The sequence below is a fragment of the Astyanax mexicanus genome, chromosome 4, assembly GCF_023375975.1.
Source record: "Astyanax mexicanus isolate ESR-SI-001 chromosome 4, AstMex3_surface, whole genome shotgun sequence".
NCBI classification, from domain to species: Eukaryota; Metazoa; Chordata; class Actinopteri; order Characiformes; family Acestrorhamphidae; genus Astyanax; species Astyanax mexicanus.
In genome coordinates, this window is record NC_064411.1 from 29,359,857 (window position 1) to 29,386,865 (window position 27,009).

At 36.4% G+C, this 27,009-nt stretch overlaps 1 protein-coding gene across 1 annotated transcript in view; it reads right to left on the reverse strand.

The window, feature by feature from the left end:
• Positions 1–4,188: 4,188 nt before the first annotated feature.
• The window catches only part of pitrm1 (pitrilysin metallopeptidase 1), a 32,214-nt gene continuing 9,393 nt past the window's right edge, over positions 4,189–27,009 (reverse strand). Inside the window, exons 10-27 of the mRNA XM_022679238.2 lie at positions 26,586–26,714; positions 24,171–24,284; positions 23,633–23,729; positions 22,852–22,986; positions 22,054–22,192; positions 20,811–20,927; positions 18,970–19,099; positions 17,976–18,096; positions 17,180–17,256; positions 16,312–16,477; positions 14,706–14,806; positions 13,542–13,662; positions 9,733–9,789; positions 8,701–8,813; positions 8,477–8,602; positions 7,528–7,673; positions 6,437–6,539; positions 4,189–5,720 (exon numbers count right to left, since the gene is read on the reverse strand). Of these exons, the coding sequence (XP_022534959.2) occupies positions 5,627–5,720; positions 6,437–6,539; positions 7,528–7,673; positions 8,477–8,602; positions 8,701–8,813; positions 9,733–9,789; positions 13,542–13,662; positions 14,706–14,806; positions 16,312–16,477; positions 17,180–17,256; positions 17,976–18,096; positions 18,970–19,099; positions 20,811–20,927; positions 22,054–22,192; positions 22,852–22,986; positions 23,633–23,729; positions 24,171–24,284; positions 26,586–26,714 (2,086 nt within the window). The 3' untranslated portion in view covers positions 4,189–5,626. The remainder of the gene's footprint in view (positions 5,721–6,436; positions 6,540–7,527; positions 7,674–8,476; positions 8,603–8,700; positions 8,814–9,732; positions 9,790–13,541; positions 13,663–14,705; positions 14,807–16,311; positions 16,478–17,179; positions 17,257–17,975; positions 18,097–18,969; positions 19,100–20,810; positions 20,928–22,053; positions 22,193–22,851; positions 22,987–23,632; positions 23,730–24,170; positions 24,285–26,585; positions 26,715–27,009) is intronic.

A 27,009-nucleotide genomic window follows, 5' to 3' on the forward strand; every position in this document is an offset into this window, starting at 1 on the left:
ATTATTATTAATTATTATTATTATTATCTCTGCTAACCCGCTCCAAGCCTGCCAAAGCCTGCTGTTAGCATCCTGACTAAACACCTCCAAGCCTGCCGAGGCAGTATATGATAATTATAAAAATATATTTAAAAAAACCCTGAAAATACATTTAAAAAGTCGTTTTGTTTTGCCCAGAAAAACAATAACATGGTCCTTAAAATACAATAGTGCACTTTAGTCAAAAAAAGTGAATACTTTTTACAGAGCTGTTCCTAAATAGTAATATTAAACTTGTAGTCATGCCAGAGTGCATGTGAGCAATACACCTGCAAAGGAATGTGGTCCACACATTTATATTTACTAGTGCAATTTAAAAAAAAAATCAATATCATTGAAAATTTGTTTGACTTTATTTCAGTAATTCAGTTCAAAATGTGAATGTCATCTGCTGGTGTTGATCCACTGTGTTTTATTATCAAGTCCAAAGTCAGTGCAGTGTTTTCCCACAAAATCTTACAGCACTTCATGCAGATTTCATTTTCCAGCAGGACTTGGCACACTGCCCACACTCTGCCAAAAGTACCAATTGGTCTTATATAATATTTTAATCATTTTCTGAGACACTGATTTTTTTTTTTTTTTTTTATTGGCTGTTATCCATAACTATCCATAAATATATGAGTACTGAAATGAAGTAACTTTTCAATTGATTTCGATATTTTTGAGATGGACTAGTATATATATATATATATATATATATATATATATATATATATATATATATATATATATATATATATATATTGACACTGATACAGCTTTACACAAGCTCTCACAAGTAGCTTTGTTTCTGAGCCACATGGTCTGCTTTTTCTAACTCTACTAATTATTTCTTTTATATATATATGTCTAAAATAAGAATATATGTTGTGGCCAAAGTTGACAGGTAATGTGCTGTAAGCATATCAGATCTCAGTGCATCCATATGTTTGAGCTCTACTAACTGTTTAATAACAGATTTTACACTTTACAGGCTTGTTAACATGCGCAGTTAAAGGAGAAATCCAGTGTGAAATATGCTTGGGTTTTATTGAAACATGATAATGAATACTAACTTTTGTTGAATAGCCCACCTCCTTTCACCCCCAGCATTCTGAAATACAGCACTTTTAGCCGATGCTCCCAATTAACAGGCTTACAGTGTTAGTGATAGGGGCATAGAGTTTCCATGCAAAAAAAAAATACTTATAATAATTTTACACTATTTACAGACTCAAAGTATGAATAAATATGTAGGGTAGGGGAACAATAGGGGACTGCAAAATTGCACCAACCAATGTAGTTTCGTTTATGCTTTTAAAATGCTGGTGCTTGGAGAACCAGCTGAAGGTACTGTGTGTAAAAACAGTGTTTTTAATAAACTACCTGTAAACTTTTACAGCTCTCAGTGCCTTGTTTTAAATATCAGGGCCCATAAAATTCTACCAATGAAGTGTGAAGCTACTTTAAGCTTGTTAATGGTGTAAAAATAGTGATTGCTCTGATGGGTGACTCTATGCCCCAATCACTAGCACTGTCGGTAGTCTGTTGGGAGAATCTTGTAAAAGTGCTGTAATTGAGAATGCTGGGAGCGAACAGGGGTGGGCTATTCAACAAAGGATTGTACTTGTTATCATGTTTCACTACAACCCAAGTCCATTTCACACTGAATTTCTCCTTTAACGCCACTGACTTACATATAAGTAAGTAATTATTGTGCTGATTTGGGATCAGTCATGGAATAAAAGTACCAAAAGGACTTAAGACTACCTTAAATCAGGCTTCAAGCTGGCTTGCTGGCTTCAGCATTTCCTGATCTAGTGCTCAATGGCTCACATTTTGCTGTGTTCCAGCTTCTAGTAGGGTTCCTGATCCATTGGTTCAAGCGTGTGCCACTGCTGTAAGCTGCTTTAAACGTGTGCAGCACCATCATCCATGTACACTTACCTTTACCAAAAGTCAAATTTATCTGTAATAATGACCATAAATGCACAGTGTATTAAAAAAATAAAAGAAAATACAATGTAAAAGCTGTTCTCTCAAATGTGTCTTATTTATTAAAGGTCTCCTTCCGCTAAAATCTATTTTTTCTTGTTCTTTTTGAAATACTATAGGTCTCTCTGAGTTGTATATGATGCTGCATATGAAACTGTTCTTCAACCCCAACTGACTGTAGTAGCTAGTAAAAGAAAAGTCTCCGAAATACGAGTCGATCAGGAAAGACGCTGGTGTCTACATTAACTCATGGGTTCATGGCCACAGACAGAGCTGAAGCCAGGCTGGAGCCGAGCCGACACTGTCAGCTAACTAAGGAGGAGCTTACAGCTTCTGTTTACACAGCTAGTTAGCATTAGCTATCTTGTGTAAGTAACTATAGGTTTAAATTGGATCTCCGGTTGATTCTGCGTTTTACCAAGACCTTAATTATACACTAGGGAAGCACAGTTTGACAAGGCAGCACAACTCGACAGAACACCGGTCAAAGCGGGCGCCGTTCACGTCGGATTTTAAGATATAAAGCGAACTCTGGGGCTTCAACATGGTGAAACTGCCCAAACACAGAATCACCAGGTCTGAGGTAAGAGTTTAGTAGTGTTAGTTTTTCATTCATACTAGAACTACAAATACACATTTTAAAATGAATGAAAAAACAATGGAATGAGACTCTTAAGGTAGAATATAACTTTTCTTTACCTTTATCACCTTTATTCTTGTTTCAAAAATCAATATTTAATTTTTTGCTCTACTTCACAAATTCTTGTTGTTCCAAGCTGGTAAATGAAATGCACTTTTGGCAGATATGTCAATGATTACAGATGTGGTTTGATTAGACACACTTAACCACAAAAAGACGTGAAAAAATGCTTTCCCTGCTGCCCTATAAAAAAGGCTCTTTTAGGTAAGGTACTTCCTAGTGAGAGATCATTGCCTGCTAACGTGTGGTCCCCTATTTTTGGCCAGATCCACCTATTGCACAGTTTCCGTCCCTTTCTGCTAATTGCGTTGAGGAAATTCAAAACAAATCAGCTCCCACTTTTCATAAACAATTAAACTTTATTCTTACAAACAAAATCCTGTCATAAAACATTTTTTAGTATTGCTAACAATATTGTAAAAAAAATGCGTAAAAAAAAAGTGAGGAGCGTGCACCGCCATTCCGTAGAGGAACAGCTATTTTCCTTGATATTTTTTATGTTGTACACTACTTAGGGAGCCTAATTCTAAGTGAACAAGTGTGTCACCATGTTTTCCTCACATTATCAAAGTACGGTTTCTCACACAGGACAAATGCAAGGTCATTATACACCACTGGGAGCCGCTGGATCCCATAGGCACAGTGCAGAAATGTCAATAGGTCTCCAATACGCAGGCAAAGACGCGCTCCATACAAATAAGCCCAGTGATTCAAAAATATGTATTATTAAACACGTAATTAGCCACCAATATCAGGATAAAAATTGTTATTATTAAAATAAAAGCTTGTGTATATATTTTCCAGTTAATATAGGCTATTTTAAGCTGAATATAAGGTGGCCGAAAATAGGGGACCCTTGCAATTCCGCTGGTCTTGTCGCTAGTGGGCACCAAAGTAACCAAAACTTTAATAAAAAAAAAAAAAAAAAAACAGCGCTGGATATTAATCTACACAGATTTTTCTCCTGAAAATTGTTTAATTGGGTGATTAAAGTGCTTTCGTTTATTTACAATAAGCTTAGATTTCCAATATTGTGACTGAAATGGCCGAAAATAGAGGCCACCACCCTCATGGCAGAGCTCATGGCTTCCAACTGGCATTTTTCAGCAGGATAATGCTCACCCACATCACATCAAAGGTGACAGATTCAGTAGTTATTGGAACAGCTGGGAAATCAGCTTCAACCTAGGAGTGTGCAGGATCTACAGGCACACACAGGTCAATTAATTACTTGCTTTATGAACTTTTCTTGATGCTTTCTTCTGTAAATTTTGGCACCCTCTCATTCCAAACCGTGAACCAACCATGCTGAGCTGGTGAGCAAAACATACTGTCAATGCCAACCAATTTCAATTAGTCTCTAAATATTTTCTCTAACAAAAGACACATCCTCACTTAACATTCATTATTATAATGAGCAAGAAAAAGAGACATTGCTTATATAAAAAACTTAAATAAAGACACCAAAAGCCTTATGCATTTTCTTTGCATAATGAATTTATTTAATTAACACAATTTCTGGAAAAAATAACTTTTTCTTTCTCTCAAAAACTGCTGGATTGTGTTCAAGATAAGGCTGCACAATAGATCATTTCAACAGCATCTCAGCAGTTATCTCAGGGTGTTCAAAATGTCTTGCTTGTTTAAAACCAAAAGAAACATGTACACTGCTTTCATTTCCTGGGACACATTTTACTTCAGTATTGAGTAAAGCTGAGTACATTATTAATATTGAGAAGTGTCGGATCATTGACCTGGTTAAAATCTCGGTATTTTTCAATATCGCAATACAGATCACAGAAAAAAAAATAGTGTAAATGTAATGTACTTTTTTTTCAGTATTATGCAGCACTAGTTCAACCAGAGTGAACACATTCACACTTTGTCAAAATGACTTTTTACTACAACACTCTGTGTTCAGGTAAATAAAATGCTTCTTAAACTAGATACTTTGTTCAGCTTGGATTTGCCTCTCTGGACATCACAAATGCCTCTGCAGGAACTGCTGTAGTTGGTGAGGGTAGCGTCAAGCGTCAGTATCCCAACTTTGGCGGCACACTTTTTGGACCCCACACACTTCTGCCATTCTGGATTTGATGAGATTGTTGTTTGTCCCAGACACATTGAAATCAACTTGTCTGTTCACACTATGAAATATCTAAACATGGCAAAAATAGGATTTTTAGGATTGTAGTCTGATGAACATAGCCAAAAAATCTGATCTGAAGAAACATTTAATCATTTAAACTGCTTCCAAGACTAAGATCAAGAAGGTAGCTTAGGTAGCTTTATCAGTGTCAGTGTTTTGGTGAACACCCTTTAAACCTTATCCATTACAGATTATGTGCTGTTGTGCGTTTAAAGTTACCTGACAATAAAAAAAACTTATAAATACTATATAAGTTTAGCTTTGACTGCTATATAACACTGAATTTGAGAGGTATTTATTTTGAACTTCATACTAGAAAAAAAAAAAAACATGCAGGGTTAAGTTTTCAGAAAATGGATGAAGGAATGTTTTCTGTAACTCAAAACAACATATAAAAACCTTCTGAATCTGAACTACATCTGAAGTATATCAGTCAATCACCGCCAGCCGTTACTGCAGTGCATCATGTGTGAAACTGATGTAAACTTAATGGCCTGTAAAACTGAAATGCCACTGGATCACTTATGGAATAATATATTGTGACAAAGATTCTTCATGGAGTTACAGGACTTCCAACAACAATGAGATCCAGGGTTTTAAAGTCCATTTCTTCTATTCACATGAACCACTTTGTGCGTGTTGCCAAAAAAAAAAAAGTAACGGAAAAAGTAAACAAGAGAAAACGGACTGATAAAGAATGTTTTAAATCTATTTGATAAGAATTCAGGAGTCATTTGATGATCCGGTAAGAAAACTATTCTCTATTTAACAACCCAAGATGGATCTTTCTTTATATTTTCATTTTTGGGACCCAGAACTGCCACTCCTCGCGTCCTCTGTCCAATACCAAGATACCTGCAGACGAAAAACAGGAAAAAAGTAAAAAAAGATTCATTTAAAGGACCATTAAAGATTATATTTTCTATAGTATATTTTCTATAGCAGAGCTTCAGCCAGTATTTTCTTATTTGAACTGTGTTTCTCGTCATGGAGATCCGTGTGGGTCACCATTCTCCCAGTCATATTTCCCTACTCAGGGTTGGCAGGTATAGAAAACAACATGAAAACAGAGTGCTGCAGCCATGAAAACAAGCAAGCTGTATATATTTCTGCTGAACAGGTAATCAGTGAGCTTCAGGAAGGTTGCTGGACAGATATTTTGAAATGTTTATATTCACTGATCAGTAAGAGTAGTCACTGCTTGCCATTGTGTGTAAATCTGGCAACCCGTGATGGATTAGTGTCTATGACAGAAAACTCATTCTCACTCACTCATTCTCATTTATTACTTACACTTTCAGATCCACAAATCAAATCAACAGTGCACTTCATCACCCTACAAGCTTAGAACTATAGCAAAAACCAAAATAAAAATTAAATATATAAATTAAGCCATATAAATACTGCATATTTATTGAAATAACTTATTTTTAATACACAAAATGCAAATACTTGTCAGCTTTTAAGCTTCATAAAGAAAATCACATAAAAAATAATAAAACCAAATAAATAACAGGCACATTTTGTATACATTATTATTATTGTGTTTTTTTAATATAAAATGTACTTACCGGCCAGCCACGTCTATAAGGTTTTTGTGCGTTACAGCAAATAGTCTCTCTCTGTGAGCCTGTTTGATCTCATCACTGACCCCGTTTAAAAACAGCCCCAAACCTGCAGCATGAGAAAGACGTGGAGATCTTAGCAAACAAAAACAATAATAGCACTTACTTTACAGATTTGACACAAAAAATAATCAAAATGTGTCACATTTAAAGAATATCATAGATTATATATATTGTATTTTTGCACTATAAGGCACATTTAAAAATCTTTAATTTTCCCAAAAATCAGCCTTATAATCCGGTGAAGTACAGCGTTATATAGGAGTTTAAGTTTAGTTCTCCAGCAGTATTAGCATTACCTGCTAACCTCGCTAAGCGCTAGCTCTTTGGCCGTTCTTTGGTGAGTATTATCAGCCTGAACCCTGCTGCTAATCCCTGCTAGCACTGCTGGAGAAGCATTGGCATTAGTCACTAACCGCACTAAGAGCTAGCTCTTTCGCTATTCAAAGGTGAGTATATCGGACTGTAGTCTGCTTGTTTACCATGTTAAAATAAGCTATGTGGGACTAACCGCTAGCTAATATCACCCTGGCTTACAGGAACACTCAGGGTTCTCTGTCAGGCGGCATCTATATCCTGCTAGCACTGCTGTTAGCAGCTAATGCTAATGCTGCTGCACCCAGCCTTAGTGGAAATCTGGAAAACTAAGCTTACTGTAAATAAACTGAAGCGCTTTACTCACCCAAATAAACAGTTTTCAGAAGTAAAATCTGTGTAGATTAACATTCAATGCTTGTTTGAACAATTACAGTTTTGTTTACTTAGATGCCCCCAGTGACAAGACCTGCTGAATTAGAAGGAAAACATGGCGACACCCGTTCCTTACTAGTGTCTCATAACGCGCCTTATAATCCAATGCACCTTATGTATTAAAATAGACCAGAAAATAGATGTTTATTGATAGTGCTCAAAAAATACGTTAATATTTACATTTTAAGCAAAACAGGCAAAAAAATCTATAAAGATACTAATATATATATATATATATATATATATATATATATATATATATATATATATATATACACACACAAGACCTTTGTCTGAGGGGGCAATGGGAGCATCCACAGCGGAGAAGATAGACAGCTTAGCCTCGTCCACGTCCTGCTGCATAAACTTTCCGTCTCTGGCCCAGTCCACACCACTTCTGAATGCCCCCAGAGTCTGAGAGCAGTTAGGATCTCTGTGGAATTGTGGTAAAAAAAATTATTCAATTACAGTGCTCACCAATTTATCATCAACACATCACAACATTGTTTATTGCAATCATTTCTAGGAATATATTGTCTACAAAAAATCTTACCTACAATAAATTTACCTACAGTAAATACAAAGAAACGAAGGAGTGAAGTTTCTGACTGAGTGTGCTCTCTCTCTGACTGAACATAACCTGGAATCAGATTCATTCACTCTGAAAGGAGACCGCTTCACACCCGCCCAGTTTACAATTAATCTTCTGCATGCGCGGTGCAATTACCCATTCTCACCAGAGAGGGCACTATAAATCCCCTAAATCTCAAAACTTATTCACTTCAGCTTTAATATTGATCTACAAATATGAATTAAATTATGAAATAAATAAAAACCCAAACTTTTGAATGGTACTGTAATATATTAATAATATACAGTGTTTGTGCAAAACTCATTTTTTCATTATATGAAAGTTTTTTTCTATTATACAACTTTTTTCATTATGTGATCTTAGGAATTTGAGAATTAAAGAATTAATTTGTACATACTTTTGATCTTTTTAAATATTTACTCAGCGGTGAAAAAATGTGGGAAAAATGTTTAAAATTTAGTTTCATTTTCCTTGGTTTCGGCCCAAATATTTTTTTTTGCTTATTTACACTATTATTTTACTCAAAATCCTGCTTTTGGTAAACTACTGTTGTAAAACACTTAAAAATAGATTTAAAAAAAAGATAAAAATAAGCTTAAATACTGCGATATCGATTTAGTGCCGTATCACCCACCCCTACACACCTGTACGAGTAAAATGAGAACAGGCCGCCTCCGCCCATTCTTGCTCCACCACCATAAGCTCCACCCTTTTCTCTGATTTCTCCATGCAGGAACTTCGCACTCATCAGCCTTCCTAAAACACACAGACTAAAACAGAAAAAAACAAGTTTAAAACAGTTGAATGTTTTAAGCTGGTAATGTACAGGTAATTGTGATATTGTGAGACAGTGTGCAGTTGTGTTTACCTGGCATAATCCTCGTGTGTGAAGGGGACAGTGCGCACGCACTCACTAACGAAGTTAACGGGATACGGCAGCTCAAAATACGTCTTCATCTGACAGGGCTTAAAATTAACCTCCTAAAAAGCACAAAGTACAAAAAAATATAAATTAAAACAGAAACGCTGAGTAAAGCTTTGTAGGGGAATAAGGTGAAAGTTTGGGCACTCTCGGCTAAATGACACATTTTGGGTTGTTTTTATTAATAAGATTTAAAACGTAAAAATATTTTCAGGAAATCTATAATATTAAGTTATATTTTTCACACTATAAGGACTATACCGTATTATAAGGCATACTATCAATTAACGTCTATTGTCTGGTAAGGTAAGGCTTTTAAAAAAAAAAAAAAAAAGAATGTACTTCAAAGTGAAACGAGCGCCTGATGTTAATCTACACAGATTTCTCTCCTTTTGATTTGGAAATCATTAAAATAACAATGTGCCAAAATCAGAGCACACCTGGCTCTTAAAGGAAATGGCAAGTGACACACTGATTGGGTTAACTCAACCCAAAACACACCCGTGATCAATTATTAGAACAAAAATTAGTACATGCCTAATAGGTGTATTTATCCTGACGTTACGATAGCAAAGACACACAGACATTCCCTAAAACAAGTTGCACAGTGCACAGTTTAGCTTGTAGTTTCTTTTGTGCGAATGTTACAAATTGGCTGTTCAGGGGAACTGTGGAAGTCAAAATGAAATCTGCAAGATCAAGAAAACTTTCAAAGAAAACTTGCATGTATGTATGCTGGCAAGACAGCTAAATTAAAAGCCTATACGACTGCTAAGCACCAATACAACAGTTTCTCTAAAAGTCAAGAGTATATAAAATAAGAATATTTTAACCACAATAAGGCAATATTCCACTTTTGGAACAGCTCTCACAGGCCCTTTTTCTAAAGATCGTGATAGACCTAAAACAGGTTGTATTTTACAAATGTGTCATTTGGCCTATAGTATTACTTTAGTGAAATAATAAATTAGCACATACAGAGATGAGTTTACGACTGGCAGCTGATCCAGAAGGAGCATGAAGATCCAATGGTCTCTGAATAGAAACAAAAACACAAAAAAACATCTTAAATTCAAATGCTGTAAACCTGTCCTGCTAATATTACCACCCACAGTAGACAGTGCAGTGGGTGCTAATGATCGAGACTGGTGAAGTATGTCTAAAGGATTCCTATCCAATCCTTGTATCATTCTTTTATTTGTTTTTCAATTGAGAATCCAAAATTGTAAAATGAAAAAACAATGATACTTACATTTTTCGTTTTTGAATATAATACCGAAAAACAAATAACGGTTTGTATTTTTTGTTTTTTTATTTGATAATACAAACAAAAATGGGAAATAAAAAAAAACAGACCAGAAGCTGAACTTGATTAAGATTTTTCACTAGTGCCTTTTTTGGATTGCAGTTCCACCTTAAATACTAACTGTAGTTACACACAGACAGTCATCTTTCATCAGTAAAAGGTTTATGTCCTTTATTCATGACTGGATTTGACTGCACGGGGGGGCAAAATTGGGTCACAGTATTATCTAACTGTAACACTAGAGCGCATATATAAGCAGCAAGTTATAAATGTAGATAACTGATGGTAATCACAGCAGCCCTGTAAGAGATCATAAGCGAAAAATGCTCCTTTCCCTCCCTCAGTGCTCCATTCGTAAAACCGAGCCCAAGCAGTTAGAACTACATTTCCCTAAAAATACTATGACTCTCGTAATTTTACAACTTTAATCTCTTAATATTTTGACCTTAATTTATAATATTACAACTTTAATCTTGTAACTAGGGCTGTGACGATAATTTTATTACCGCAATACCGCGGTTATGGGACGTCACCGCGGTGATGAGCTCATTACCGTCATTACCGCATTTTTTTATGGCTGTCAAATCTGATTGACTGCGTTTTGAGCGGTAGTAAAATGCTCCATATAGGCACAACTGTGGTGAATTCAGTATTAATATGTCAAGTGTAAGTCCTACACTATAGGGCTGTGCAATATATCAAATATATTTTGATCGCGATAGATATTGGTGTCAAACGATCTCAAAATTCATAATATCGAATATAAAAAATTTTGTCATTTATCTGTGCTGCCGCTGCACTGGCGCGGCGGCGAATGGGTTAAGCAAAACGCGGTGCGTGGTACTCATTGAGGTCAGAACAGCTCTGGAGTCTCCTGCTCACTTCGTCTCCATTGAGGCTGCTGAAGAGAGTGAAGATTAGCAGCACTAATATTGGCTCGGAAATGGAAGCTACAGGGCAGGCTCAGTAAGTTGAGAAAAAAGGAAGAAAAAGACTCAGAACAGAAGAGAATCATCTGCAAGATTTGCCGGAAAGTGGTGTCTGCACCTCTCGCCAACACATCAAACTAATTCACCCACCTCAAGGTAAACCATAGAGCCATGTAAGGTGTTCCGTGGTCACATTTTGAGAAAGTAAAATATATTAATTCATTGTCTGGCTGCTGGCTGTTCTGCGTGAGCACCGCGGAGAACGCGCGGCATTGCGCCTCAGTCTTGGTAAAAATAGTAAGGTTGGTTGAAGTGTAGTTCAAACAGCAAAGCAATGATATAAAACGATAACCACCATCTTTACTGAAATGTTGTTATCTGACCAAGTCTGAGGTAAAATGCGCTGCGCCTTGTCTCTTTCACAGCACGCGGAACTGAGTTCAGAACCGCTACAAATATAACCATATAAAACTCAGTTCAGATAAATAAACTTCAGATGAGTAAGGACACGTAAAGTGAAACAAAAATTGTCAAACATAAAGGACAGGTTTCTATTATTTTAAAATGGAACTAATGTCTTTTTTTTGGTCGGTTGTCTCTTGCGAGCCGATTTCTTAACGTCACGACATTTTAATCAACATATTATATGACGCGGGTCCCGTCAGGATATCTTGCGGCACAGACAGAACTGAATTGTTATTGGCGGGAACAGGAGTTTAATCAATCCAGAGGATGTGGGAGCACATTAATAAATAGTTAAGAAAATTGTAATAATCACGCAGTGATTCTCATGCAAGCAACAAAAAAACCCTAAGCACAAAAAAGGAGCGGAGAATGGACCGACACGCGCACACACACACCGATTTTTTTTTGTAATGTGGTAAGAAACGTGACCGCACTATTCAGCGCGGTTTTAATAAATATTTTTTTTAATTTTAAGCACTAAATGTAATTTATTAAATTTATTTAGGACCGCGGGGCAGGTGCGGCAAAACTGTGTATGTGGCGGGCTGATGCGGGATTAAAAGAAGGTTTTTTTTTGCGGAACGGTAACGGGACAAAAAAGAAATGATGTCTGAATTAATTTCCTCCAATCAAATATAATTTAACATGGTTTAAGAATATAAAATAATTTATAAACAAACGAAATATTTAATATTGAGCTAATAGCCCAAGTGCAAAAATACAAAATCTGTAATACTCTGCACTGCACAATTCAAACGAAATAGCCGTAACGCAGCTGCGCTCCTGCCCTGCGATGCAGCCGAAGCCTGGTGTGAGGCAGCAGAAATTCTGGGGTGAAAACTACATAACTACACAACATAAGGAGACATAATGCACTCCAAATATTCAGGAGGGAAGTGAAATAAATGATACTGTACAGATATAATCTGTATCTAGTAGATATTTAATGAGAAATAAGAAGAGTGTGAATAAAAAAAAAAACAGACGCCTATCACAGACTTCTTGAGCCTTGAGCCCGAACGGCCCGAGGAAAGGGGTGAGAAATATATTTTTTTCGGGGCCGGGGGTCAGTGGAAAATTTTGCTGTGGATTAATTCGTCTTTTTTTTTAAACGAATAGTAGAATATTCGCTACCAATTACTGCCGAATATCCTGAGCTCAAAACCGCTATTCGGGCCAGCCCTAAAATAGATCTATGGATGGAGAAGGGGGAGGCGGACAAGCTCCTCCTTCAAAAAGTCTGCTCGGAAAAAGACAGGTTAGCTGTACAATGACGAATTATACAGGCAGCATATGTTCACTTGTTATGCTGTATTTATGGTTTATGTAGAGGTTGTGTGTAGGCTGTATGGTTTGAAGAATAAAGATCTGTTACCAATAAATTTGTGGTGTTTTTTTTTTTTTTTTGGGGGGGGGGGGGGTGTTTTGGGGTCTCGCGGTTAACCGCAATATCGCGGTGATGCGTCAGTTTTTTACCGCGGTTATAAAAAATCAATACCGCCCCAGCCCTACTTGTAACCTGTGTTCACATTTTGACATGGTGGCATCGATATCGGTAGCCTAGCCTTCGGCTCTCTCGCCGCAAGGCACCTTCCGAGTGGGGAGAGCTTGGGTTACCTTTGCGGGGGTTTCTGCTGCATTTAATTTTGTTTTTTGGTTACCAAAGGATCATAAATACGGTCAATTCCAGTCATGAATAAAGGGAAATAAACCTTTTACTAATGCAGGATGAATGTCTTTATGTTACTGCAGTTAGTATTTAAGGTGAAACTGCAATCCAAATAAGGCACTAGTGAAAAATCTAAATCAAGTTCGGCTTCTGATCTGTTTTTTAAATTTCCAATTTTTGTTTGGATTATCAAATAAAAAACAGAAAATACAAGCCATTATTTGTTTTTAATGTTATGCTCAAAAACGAAAAACAAAGTAATTAATTTTTTTTTTTCATTTTCTGATTTTGGATTCTCCATTGAAAATCAAAAGAACGAATGATACAGAGATTCTATCCCATGACATCCCTATACATGTCAGTGTATCAACCTGTTAAAAAAACAGACTACTTAATGTGACAATGTGTTGTGTATTACCTTAACAATATTTGGTCTGACAGGTTTTCGCTCTTTTCTGTGAGAGGCTATATTACCCATAAACCTCTCCACTTCTACTGCAGCATCCGCTATTTTCTGAGGAGTAGCATTCACTGCACACCTGAAATGGTACATTTTAGATATTAGATTTATTAAAAAAAAAACTGTATTTTACTCATGGTGTGCATGAATACACATAAGAGAACCATATTGTTTGCAATGAAATAAAAGTAAATTTAAATGTAAGAAATTCTGCTTGTTCTTTAACTTGCATTTGGGTTTGTAATTGTATTTTGTGTAGAAAAATACGCAAAAAGAATTACAGTTTGTTTACTACACAGATTTCTCTTCTGAAAACTGTTTAATTGGGTGAGTAAAGCTCTTCAGTTTATTTACAGTAAGCTTAGATTTCCAATATTTTAGCACAGTTAGCAGCAGCGCTAACCATGGTTAGCAGTGCTTAGCACTAGAAAATGCCCCCTGACAGCTCTACACTGAGGAACCCTGGATTTTATTTGTGCCTTAAGCCCTATCTGGATGGGATTAGTTTCTCAGGGGGAGGTCTGTGAAAAATATTTCACACTACAACTCTTGCATCCAGACTGTAATTGAAAAAAACAGGAGTAAAAGTGAGTTTTTAGTCTTTCTCAGTCACATGACATCACATTCAGTAGCTCCTCCATTTCCACACGCTGTTGTTTTCACGTGGATCTCCACGGAAACATGTGCCCAAAGTGTAATTACAGTCCGCAGCAGTGGACAAATGGCTATTTTATTAAACTCGAGGAGAAGAAACTCAGATGTGGATCCGGACAGGAATAAAATTACCGGAGGATCACAGAGTTCAGCGAAAAACAGGAGATAATTCAGCCTGTAGTTTTCTCAGAGGACGTCTGAGAAAAACACATACATGGTCGTTCCGCACAGGAATAAAATCACAGAGGACCCCCACAAAAGAGAACATTTCCCCAGAACCCCCTGAGAAACTAATCACATACAGATAGGGCTTTAAAGTCCAAAAAAAAAGATACATAAACATTTCAGTTATTAGCATGGGTTCCACTGTAAGTCATTGTGTTTAAGAGTAAAGTCAGATTTAAATAGGGGTTTAGGATGTTAATGTAAAAAATGGAAGAAAAATGAACAGAATATAATGAAATTTACCTCATATTATCTGGATTGAAGAGATGTCTCTTTATTCTTGGCAGCTTTCTTAACACAGACGTCAGATCAGACATCTCAGCCATTCGCTTCATAAACTTCACCTAAAAAAAAATGAATGAATGAATGAAGTTACACTTACCTTAACACCTTTCTAGACACCCAAGGACGCTTTACAATAACATTTTACACACAACCAGTTACACTCAGCACTCAACCACATATATATTCAAGAGGAAGATAAAGGATCACAAGCCATCAAACTAAGCTGATACTAACAAACTAAGCTAAACTGCTTAAGCTAAACACACCACACTCAAACTAAACACTAGTTTATTATCTCAGTACTTCATACAAACTTACATACTACTCAGTATAGCTGTAATGCTTACCGTGTGCAATATCTACCTCACTACATGTCACCTTATCTACCTTCACCATCTGTGCAATATGTTTAACGTGCAATATTTCTCTCACCTTTTTATCTACTATTTATTTGATATTTATTTACTGCTACTCTTTGTGCAATAATACTGGTCACACCCTACCATAATTATATCTCTATGCACTAGATGTATATATATATACCGGTATATATATTTCCTTTACTATATATAATTTTTTTAAAGTAGCTTTTATATATTTCCTGTAATTGTTTTTGTATATATAGATTTATCATTATTTGTTTTTATATATCTTTTTTTCCTGGCCTGTTTCTCTGTCCTTTCCTCTGTACTGCTGTAACATTGTAAATTTCCCCATTGCGGGATTAATAAAGGATTATCTTATCTTATCTTATCTTATCTTATCTTATCTTAAACTTTTGCACCAGGACTAAAGACATAACGTTATCCAAAAGCAGTGCGTAAGACTGGTGGAGGAGAACATGATGCCAAGATGCATAAAAACTGTGATTAAAAACCAGGGTTATTTCACCAAATACTGATTTCTGAACTCTTAAAACTTTATAAATATGAACTTGTTTTCTTTGCATTATTTGTTGTCTGAAAGCTCTGCATCTTTTTTTGTTATTTCTGCCATTTCTTATTTTCTGTAAATAAAAACTCTACAACACAGGACAATATTTTTATTTGGAATTTGGGAGAAATGTTGTCTGTAGTTTATAGAATAAAATAACAATGTTCATTTTACTCAAACATATACCTATCAATAGCAAAATCAGAGAAACTGATTCAGAAACTGAAGTGGTCTTCCAGAGCTATATGTATATAATAATTTACTAATTTACCTAGGTGATATCTTGTGAAAATGAATAATATAGAAATGGCATTGTCATTAAAAGCAAGATAAAAATATATTTAGGCTATTTAATTTATTCAGTGGAAGAAAAAGGGGGAAACATTTATGAAAACATGACAAAATGTGTTCGGTATTCGTACTTCAGCCAAATATTTCAATTTGGTTGGTTTTAACCAAAGATTTCGGTGCATCACTATATTTGGTGCATCCCTAACGAAGTGAAAACTAATTCACTCATTTAACAGACAAACATATCTTAGGAGTTCTGACACACAGGGAAAGCACATTAAGTATTAATAATCATGTGATCTTGTGCCTGATAGGACTGATGAGGTAACAACTAACTAACCTGGTCCATTCCACTGAAGGTCTCCTGCAGATCAGCAGAGGGCGTGAGAGTCCTGGCTGCCCGGGTCATCGCGTACAAGTGACCCGAATACGAGATTCCATTAGACAGTTCCTGAGCTGCCATCATCACCAGCACTCTCAGCCTCTCCTCATCATCAAAATGAGGACTGAAATAACAACAAACGAGTGATAACGCTACAATAAAATAAAAATAAAAATCTATTTAAAAATTACATTATTTTTCTGACTATAAGGCGCACTTAAAATCCTTACATTTTCCCACAAAAAAAATCGACAGTGTGCCTCAGAAGCGCTTTACTCACCCACATACACAGTTTTCAGAAAATAAATCTGTGTAGATTAATAATCAGTGCTCATTTGAATTAGAATTTTTTTTTTTTTTTTAAGAACTACAGTTTTGTTTACTTGGCGCATCCCCCAGCTTCCCTACTACAAGGAAAACATGGCGACACCCTTGTTTCTTATTATTGCTACTTAATATGTACCATAAAAGCCAGTAAAATATAATTAATAATAAAAGCTTTTAAACTCCAGTTATAAAACTTTAAATTCTGATAGTAACTTCAGCAACAGCTCCTTAAACAGTCAATCTGTTCACACTTAGACTACAACTGCTTATATTTGCTTTTTAAAAAAAATTAATTCAATCTACTTTCTTAATTTAAAGAATATTATGAAACAGCTTCATTCACTGCAATTCATTTTGGACTTGCAGGATTCTGAACTCTCCCAGTAGGAAATCTGACTGGTTGGAGTGTTCCAGTTGAAGTTTCTTACATGAAACTAGAAAATTCCTACATCTAAGCCCACATATACTAATAAACTTAAACCGTTCCTTCTACATTTACCTGTTAAATAGGTCACTCCAGAGATTAAACATGTCAGGCAAGTTCCTCTCCAAACAGGAAGAGTTGAGAAGAATCCCCTACAGAACACAGACACTTTTAATCTTTAAATAAAAGGACAAACTGCACAAACATAAAAAACTGTAGCCGACAACAACAGCTTGTGTATAATGCAACAATTAAAAAGATACTACATTTAATTCATTTACACTCATCATCAAAAATAGTGGCCCCCAGAATAAAGTGTCAGATCGCAGTGCTATGTAGAATGAAGATAACAGTTACCGAAAGTTACCTAACCAAGTACACATGCATTTCTGGACAAGCTGAAGCATTCGGACTAAAGAGTGATTTTGCCCGAAATATGACTCCGTCTACTGAGTACTGAATTTTGGGTTTTTATTGGCTGTAAGCCATAATCAACAACAATAAAAGAAATAAGTGATTAAAATAGATCACTCTGTAATACATCTATATAATATTTCACATTTTAAACTGAATTACTGAAATAAATTTACTTTTCAATGATATTCTAATTTTTTGAGATTTTTTTGCACTAGTATAATGTCGCTATAAAGCCAGCTCACTGTAGAGTTAGTTAGTTAGAAACTAATTAAAGGCATTGTGATGATGCATACACCCTATAGGTTTTGTTTTATTAATTTATTATATCTTTTTATGGTAGAACACTGAAGATAAGTCAAACAAGTGTCTGTTGGTTTATTTCTTCCAGGCGTAACAATAATGAGCGTATATTTAGCATTAGCATGTCTACCAGAACCGTCAAGCACTTACTTACCTGTTCATACAAGTCAAGTTCTGCCGTGTCTGATAATATCTGTGGCGTTACGGACATTCCTCCGGTCTTTAGCTCCATCTGCTGGGCCTGCTGACGATAATCCATCTCTCCACAGCCCAACCTGAGGTTAAATAGTATTAGATCACTTTCAGAAAAACAAACAAGAATCTTAATCTTGGATTAGTTTAGTCTGATTAATAAAAATCTGGAGGAATTAATTTTTTTTAAAGTGTACAAAAAAAAACTTTGGTTGCTCCAGCTCTAATATGGTATTTTTTGCACTATAAGGTGCATCATGATTATAAGGCGCACTATCAATAAACGTCTATTTTCTGATCTATTTTCATAGATAAAGCGCATTGGATCATAAAGCGCATTAGGCGACACTAGTAAGGAACAGGGGTGTTCCACATTTTCCTTCTAATTCAGCAGGTCTCACTACCAAGCTAAGCTAAGTAAACAAAACTATAATTCTTAAAAAAAAAAAAAAACACAATCTACCCAGATTTCTCTCCTAAAAAACAGTTTATTTGGGTGAGTAAAGAGCTTCAGTTTATTTACAGTAAGCTTAGATTTGCAGGTTTTCACTAAGGCTAGCCACAGTTAGTGGCTAATGCCTCCTGACAGCACTACACTGAGGAACCCTGAGTGTTCTATTAAGCCAGGGTGCTATCAGCTAGTGGTTCATCCCACATAGCTTGTTTTAACACCGTAAATACGCAGACTACAGTACGATAATACTCTCCTCAGAACAGCGAAAGAGCTAGCGCTTAGTGTGGTTAGCGGCTAATGCTAATACTGCTCCGGTCTCGAATCTCCTATACATAGAGCACACTGGATTTTAAGGCACACTCAAGATTTTTGGGAAAATTAAAGGATTTTAAGTATGCCTTATAGTGCAAAAGATACGGTACATGACAACAAATTTCCTATTTTATTTCTATGCCATCTACTCCATCTTCAAGGCCTTTTACTGGCTGGTGTTTAGCCTCACTTGGTGATGACACTGCAGAAGAGGGGCACGTAGATCTTCAGGTCTTCTGGCAGGGTGTTGAGGTTACACATGGCTCTGAAATACACCATGCCGTTAGTGGGCTGCTCACAGTACTGGACAGGAACTCCTCCTGCAGGAAAGAGGGGGGAGGGGGTTGATGGTACAGATAGAGACAGTTCATTAGAAATGCAACCTAACAGTTTGTTATTGCTAGTGCTGGAGGCACTATTTATAAATATTTATTTATAAATCACTTTCTGGCCATTTGTCAGCTTATATCTCTTCAATGATCTTAATAAATAACAGTAATTATCAGACTCACTCCAGTGGCTGGATTACCTGTCAGGTAACAAGAGTTTTTAGTGAACTGGGAAAATCTGCTTTTAGCTACAGTGCAGTCGGATCACTGAATTATTTCAAATTTTTAGTTTCAAGGCACCATCAGAAAGCCTGTGATTGTTTTAAATAAGTTTATCTTTTTCTTATTATTTTAATTTTTAATTAGTTTTTTTAATGATTAAAATTACTTTTGTTTTTATTTAGATTAGTTTATTACTATTCATTTTATCATTTCTTATCATTCTTATAATGTTACTTCACTTTTACTATTATTATCTTTTTCTACATTTTAGATTATATAAATTATTTACTTTTTGTGTGTCAATTTTCCTATATATATATTTTTTAAATATATTTAATTAATCTATATTAAATGTTTGTTTGAATGTTTAAATGTTTTATTTTATTATTATCTTTAAAATATTTAGTTTCATATTGTTTCTAATTTCTTATTAATATTTTCAATCCCTTTTAAACTGTAAATGCTGGGCGGCACTGTAAATGAGGGTCTCCCCCAATGCATTCCTGAGTAAAAAAAAAAAAAAGGTTAATTGATTGATGTCCTTTTTTAATAAAGAAAATTGGCCTTTCTTTATCTTGGCCTCCCTCTACATTTGAGGAGTGAAATTTAAGTTTTAAAAGACATGTTTTACACATGCATTTCTGGACAAGCTGGGGCTGAAAGAAGCATTTTAACATACAAGTGATTTTTGCCCAAATATGACTCACAACAGGGACCTGCCTCACCTGCTTAATCAGTTAATCAGGGTATTAGAGTCTCACAACAAGAAACTTACTGGCATTAACTGGATTAACTAGACATCTAGATGTACATTTCAGTCAAAAAGACAAAAGCTTGGACAGACCTTCAATTTAGTGAAAGAAAAACATATGGAATTATTTTCTAAACAAAAAAAAACAGAATATGTTTTATATTTTAGATTCTTTAAAGTAGCAAAGTTGCGTGCTCTTACTTTTCTAGTTTTGCACATCCTGGCTGGATTTTCTCAGTCGGCTTTATGAGGTAGAGTCTCCTGGAATTCAGGCTTTCAGCTGTGCTGATCTTATCAGAATGTGTTTGAGAGCATCAGTTGTATAGAGTTGATATAAAGGTAGAGTTGGTATAAAGTGAATAGCTCTATTTGAATAATGTTCTAATCCAGATTATGAGAAGCAAGAACTACTTAAGTAAGTAAAGAAAAATAAAAAATGCTTTCAAGAACTTTCAAGAAAGTATCCTCAAAGTGCAGTCACAGCCAAGACCATCAAAAACATTAGGATGGAACTGGCACTCATCAGGACCGCGCCAGGAAAAGAAGAGCAAGAGTTCCCTCTGTTACACAAGATAAACTTATCAGAGTTACCAGCCTCAAAAAACGAATGAAAGGAATAAAGTCCTTCAAAGTCTGAATGACTTCAGTTTTCATTTACTATGTAGGGAAACAAATTAAATGAAAAGGTGTGTCCAAACTTTTGACTGGTATTGTATGAGCTGTGTTTACCTGCTGTACTCATCTGCACAGGTGTGTACGGTATGGTGGGCGTGATGTCAGACACCTTCAGGGCAGGTAAACTGGAGGCATCCTGAGTTTTGCTCTGTTCAGAAAGCAACTGCAAACCTGAGAAAACAAAAGAACCAGGTCACTAATTTTACAATCATCTAAAATAATAAATACTAAATAACAATCTATAATACATGAGCAAAAAATACAACAGATAACACTGGACAACCTATCAGATATGTTAATTACTTCAGAATATAAGTATACTGTTGTAACATGTAAAAATATTAATAAATACATAAATAAATAAAAAGATTTAAAATAAAGAAAAAAAATGAAGAATTTAAATGCAACAAAACTTAAAGGCTATTATTTTAATAAACATTAGCAGTGAATAATTTTAAAACAACAACCAATCTAAAAGAGAAAAACAGTAAAAATATGTAATACATACTTTTTAAATGACTAAAATTTATAAGACTAAAAGTAGACTAAAAAGTTAGTTTTTGTCGACTAAAACTAGAATTGAACTAATAATAAACAAAAGACTAAAATGTGACAAACTACTATACATTTTGGTCAAAAGACTAAGACTAAAACTAAATCAAAATCACTTGTCAAAATGTAATGAATCCAATAATGACTATATATAGGACCTGTGTGGATGTATAACGCCTTTTTAAAATTCTTTTAAAAAGGCTGTCTGACCACCTTGTGCCCACCTGTTCACAAGGCTCTGAGCCTGCTACTGTGCTAGGCCATAACTCTCTTAGCTCTTATTCTGTCACTTATGAGTAAAATAAAAACCTTTAAGTGTAACAAAGTGATTTGATTTATATTGTGATACATATTGATATCGCCTGATATGGAAAGCTATATTGTGATAAGATTTTTTTTCATATCAGAACTTGGGTCTTGCAGCAGGACAATGACCCAAAACACACCAGCAAGTCCACCTCTGAATAGCTGAAGAAAAACAAAATGAAGACTTTGGAGTGACCTAGTCAATGTCCTGATGACTTAAATCCGATTGAGATGCTGTGACGTGACCTTAAAAAGGTGATTCATGCTGGAAAACACTCCAATAAGGTGGAATTACAACAATTCTGCAAAGCAGTGTGGACTAAAATATGAAAAAAAAAGAAATGATGAAGGGGCAAACACTATTTTTTTACACCACTGTACGTGTTTATCTCTTTCAGTGTGTGGTTAGTTAAGTTTGATATGATCTTCAGGTTCTTACCCTTCTCGTAAATGTTTTTACGATCAGCTTCAGTAAGAGCCTGTATTTTCTGCTGGAGTTTCTCCAGCTCTGCTTCATTCTGTTTCTCCACGTACTGCTCATCTGGACTCATAGACAAGATCAGCTGGTGGGTGTTCTCCTGGAACACCAACAACACACAGCCTCTCTGTTATTACGACTGTTTTAAAAAGGTCAGTAAAGTTCAGTCAGTCACTCCTAGTAGTAATACAAGGGACACAAACAGCTTAGCCTTGCTTCTAATGGCAGGGTTTAGAACTGGCATTTTTTCAGCAGTGCTCATCCACACACAGCAAGCACTTTTCCTAATTTATTCCCATTTTCTCCCCAATTTACACGGTCAATTACCCAACCCACTCATTAGGACTCCCCCTATCACTAGTAATGCCCCAACAAACCAAGAGGGTGAACACTAACACATGGTTCCTCTGATACATGCACGCTTGGAGGAAAGCGCAGCGTCTCAGTTCTGATACATCAGCTCACAGATGCCCTGTGCTGCAGACATCACCCTAGGTGTGATGTGGGGAGAGAGCAGGGCCAATTGTGCTCCCTCTGAGCCCCGGCAGCTTGATGGCAAAGCTGCATGAGCTGGGGTTCGAACCTGCGACCTCCCGCTCATAGTGGCAGCGCTTTAGACCGCTGGACCACTCTGCGCCCTAGCAAGCGTTTTTTAGGAACATTTAAAAGTTGTAAGAAATTCCCCAGACTTGCTCACCATCCAGATTGCTCCAGAGTGTTGAGTGTTTTTGTCAGTTGTTTCACTGTCTGATTAAATACCTTAAAGTACTGCCGGACTTTGTCCTGTAGGTATCGAGGGTTCTCCTGCAGACACTGTCTGAATCTGGACACATTCTCACTGATTTTCAGCAAGTGGACCGGGTCTCCATCATGATTCCAACAGGATGCAATGTACTGAAAAAGATAATGAAGTGGGAAAGAAAAGTGATAAATTAAGGTTAGGGTGAAGTCAACTAAGTCCAGATTATCTTCATGTAGACGTTCTATGTAATATACAGCTCTGGAAAAAAAAAAAAAAGCAAGCACTTAAAAATTATGAGTTTCTTTGATTTTCCCACATTGAAAACCTCTGGAATATAATCAAACCACAAACCATCAAACCAAACTGAACTGAATTTTTGCACCAGGAGTAAAGCAGCATAAAGTTATCCAAAAGCAGTGTGTAAGACTGGTGGAGGAGAACATGATGCCAGACCTCAAATAATGCAAAGAAAACAAGTTTATATTCATAAAGTTGTAAGATTTCAGAAATCAATATTTGGTGGAATATCCCTGGTTTTTAATCACAGTTTTCATCTGTCTTCGCATGTTCTCCTTCACCAGTCTTACACACTGCTTTTGGATAACTTTATGCCTTTACCCATGGTGCAAATATTCAAGCAGTTCAGTTTGGTTTGATGGCTTGTGATCATCCACCTTCCTCTTGATTATATTCCAGAGGTTTTCAATTTGGTAAAATCGAAAAAAAAAAACTCAATATTTTTATATACTCTCTTATTATTATTTTTTTTTTACAGAGCTGTAGATGTGTTTCACTCACAGATGCGAGAGCCAGGCCAAAGCTGGTGGACTGGTGCTTCATCTGGATCTCAATTTTGTGCAGTAAAGCTTCAATTCTCTCCTCCTCAAACCCAGTCCTGCAAAGACAATCATTTATACATGCATGATTCCATATTATTTCGCTTTAAAGCAGCAGTCCCTAAGATTATAACAATACTATGATTGGTATCTGTGTCCTGGCACAACCCTCCCTGCAACGACTTATATATTGATTATAGCTAAACTAAAACCTGTGTGGTCTGATAGATTTATTAGATGTGATTGCACTCTACAGTTTAACACCATTTCATAAATTAAGAAATGCACAAAATAATGTCCTCAAAACACAGAATTTCACATAGTAATTTATTTACTTTATTGCACATTAAAAGTACTCTTCCACATGCTAAGTGCAATTACAAATTCTCACCAGAGAGGTCTCCAAATCCTACATTTGTTCAGTCAATATCCAATTAAATAAATAATAGCCAACATGTTGCCAACAAATCCCAACATGTTGCAAGCAAGCGAGCACTTACTCAATGATGTCATCGATGGTTTGGTTGATGATGCGTTTGACTGTCTCTATGTCTTCCTCCGCCATGCCCTGCAGACCAACACTGAACGATGCCTGCTTTGTACTGCCATCATACCTAAATAAAAACATTTTAGTTACACATTTAAATACTGTATAACAAATATGATAGTTACAGTATTTGTCACACTATAAGGCGCATCTGATTATATGGCGCATTTAGCGACACTAGCAAGGAACAGGGGTATCTCCATGTTTTCTTTCTAATTCAGCAGATGTCTGGGTGGTGAGACCTGTAAAGCTAAGCTAAGTAAACAAAACTGTAATTCTTAAAAAAGATATATATTTTAAAGTCAAGCGAGTGCTGGATATTAATCTACACAGATTTCTCTCCTGAAAACTGTTTATTTGGGTGAGTAAAGCACTTCCGTTTAATAACTGATTTTGTATTAGCATTAGCATTGAAGCGTTAGCGGTTACTGGCTAATGCCGCCTGATAGAGCTACTCTAAGTATACACTCTGAGTGTTCCGGACAGCCAGGATGATATTAGCTAGCAGTTCTTCCGTCATAGCTTGTTTTAACACGGTAAACACGCAGACTACAGTCCGATATACTCATGTCTGAACGGCTAAAGAGCTAGCGCTTAGCGCAGTCAGCGATTAATGCTAATGCTGCTCCAGCAGTGTTAGCCAGGGTTAGTAGCAGGCTACTGTAATGTAATACTCACCTCTGATCTCTAAAAGAGCTAGTGCTTTGTGTGGAAAACAGATAATGCTAATACCAGTCTTCTCCAGCCTTAGTGCAGGAGAAACTTCACTAAAACTCTTATATACTCTTTATAACTCTGTTCTTTAGCGGAGTGCTTCTTACAGCTACTGCTTCTTACAACCTGACTGGTAAAATTCATACATAAGGCGCACTGGATTAAAAGGCCCACTGTCAATTTTGGGGAAAATGAAATGATTGAGTGCGCCATATAGTGCAAAAAATATGATAATTGCTCTAATAATACCGTATTTTTCGGGCTATAAGGCGCACTTAAAATACTTATTTTTTCCCAAAAATCGTCATTGCGCCTTATAATGCAGTGCGCCTTGTGTATGGATTTTGCTTGTGTTTACTGACCTCGATTTTTATGTGGTGCACGGCGCTCTGTTGTGCAGAATTCCTCACCCACGCCAGAAAAAGATCCCCCTCTTGGGCTAGCGCGCGGTTACCTTTGACTGCCGTACTGCCTCTCGGCTGTGGCTCAGGGTAGCTAGTTTCCACTGTAGCTCCGTGGCCAGAACAAGGTGCCGGTAAACTTTCCTTTCCACCCGTTCTGGGGTAATAGCACAAACTGTTTCTTTTTAGCGCCCACTTCTAAGTAAAGTTAACCTCTTAACACGCGCTGGCCCACCGGCGGGCCAGAAATATTTAATATTTCATAACTGGCTGTGTTTCTGAATAGTTATGAACAGTTACAGGTTCAATATAGACATCCAATATACCATTTTAAAGCTTAGAATCTCTGCTTTTGAGCTATTTAGCCTATTTAGCGGAATATCCTTTCAGAAAATAAACATTTAGGGCGAAATATGCCTTGGTTATGATTTTAATAATTCATAACTCTCATATTTGCGTTTATCGTTCGTCCATATTTCATCGAATGCGGTCATGTCATACACCATTCGAACCGTCTGGCTCTCCGGATTCCAGAACTGTGCTTTTACTGTAGGATGTATGTTTCATGAATTAGAGCTGCGTCAGAGCGCATGTTTCCAGTAATAAAAGGCTCTCCTTTTGTCCTGGGGTAACCTCCGGTCACTGCCGCCACCCCCCGAACACACACCCGCGCTCAGCCACAGGTCCTACCTTCAAAACGCGTCCAGACTAAAGAGAATCCATCAATCCAGTCTCCTGTAATCCACAGTTATATCCAAACAGCGCTGGAAATCACTTCATCCAGAAATGAAACTTATCCAGCCTTTATCTCTGTTTTAAAACCGTTTTATTCACCGAATTCGGCACAACACGCTATTATAGTCAGAAGCCTCGCGGAGTAATGCGGTACTTGCTGTGCTTCAACATAATATTATGGTCTGTCGGAGCGTTGCGGCTACCGTTGTCAGGAGCCTCGCGGAGTAATACGTACTTGCTGTGCTTGTTGATTTATTGCTCAGAGATGTTGTTATTTTTCACAGATATTGTGAAGGATTTATTGCTCAGAGTTATTGTTACTGATATAAATAAAGTTTCATTTAGTGCGCCTTATAATCCAGTGCGCCTTGTGTATGGACTAACACTAAAAATAGACCGTTCACTCATCGTGCGCCTTATAATACGGTGCGCCTTATAGTCCGAAAAATACGGTACATATAAACTGGGTCCGTAGAATGTATGGCTCAGTCTGGATGTGTATAAGTGTAAATTTGTACCCTACTACAGAGGAGAAGTCAGAGCCTATCTTGGGTTCTATCAGCGCTTTGTAGAATGGAGAGTTAGGGCCAGAGATCATCAGAGACGACAGCAGATTCAGAGTGAAGGCCTCAAACGTGTCTGTGATGCTGCAGAAAAAACACCCAAAAAACAATATTGTTACAATATGGTAACAGAACATGAAGGCGTGTACACAGGAGTCTACTCAGAACTATAAATATGCGTGAATTAGAGTAATTTATGTGAATTAGATAAATATAACTTGTATAACAGAGGAAACTCTTGCTCTATTTTCCTGGGGCGGTCCTGATGAGAGCCAGTTTAATCACTGATCAAAGTTTTTGATGGTCTTTGCGACCGAACTTGAGGATACTTTCTTGAAAGTTCCTGAAAAGTTTTTTAATTGACTGACCTTCATTTCTT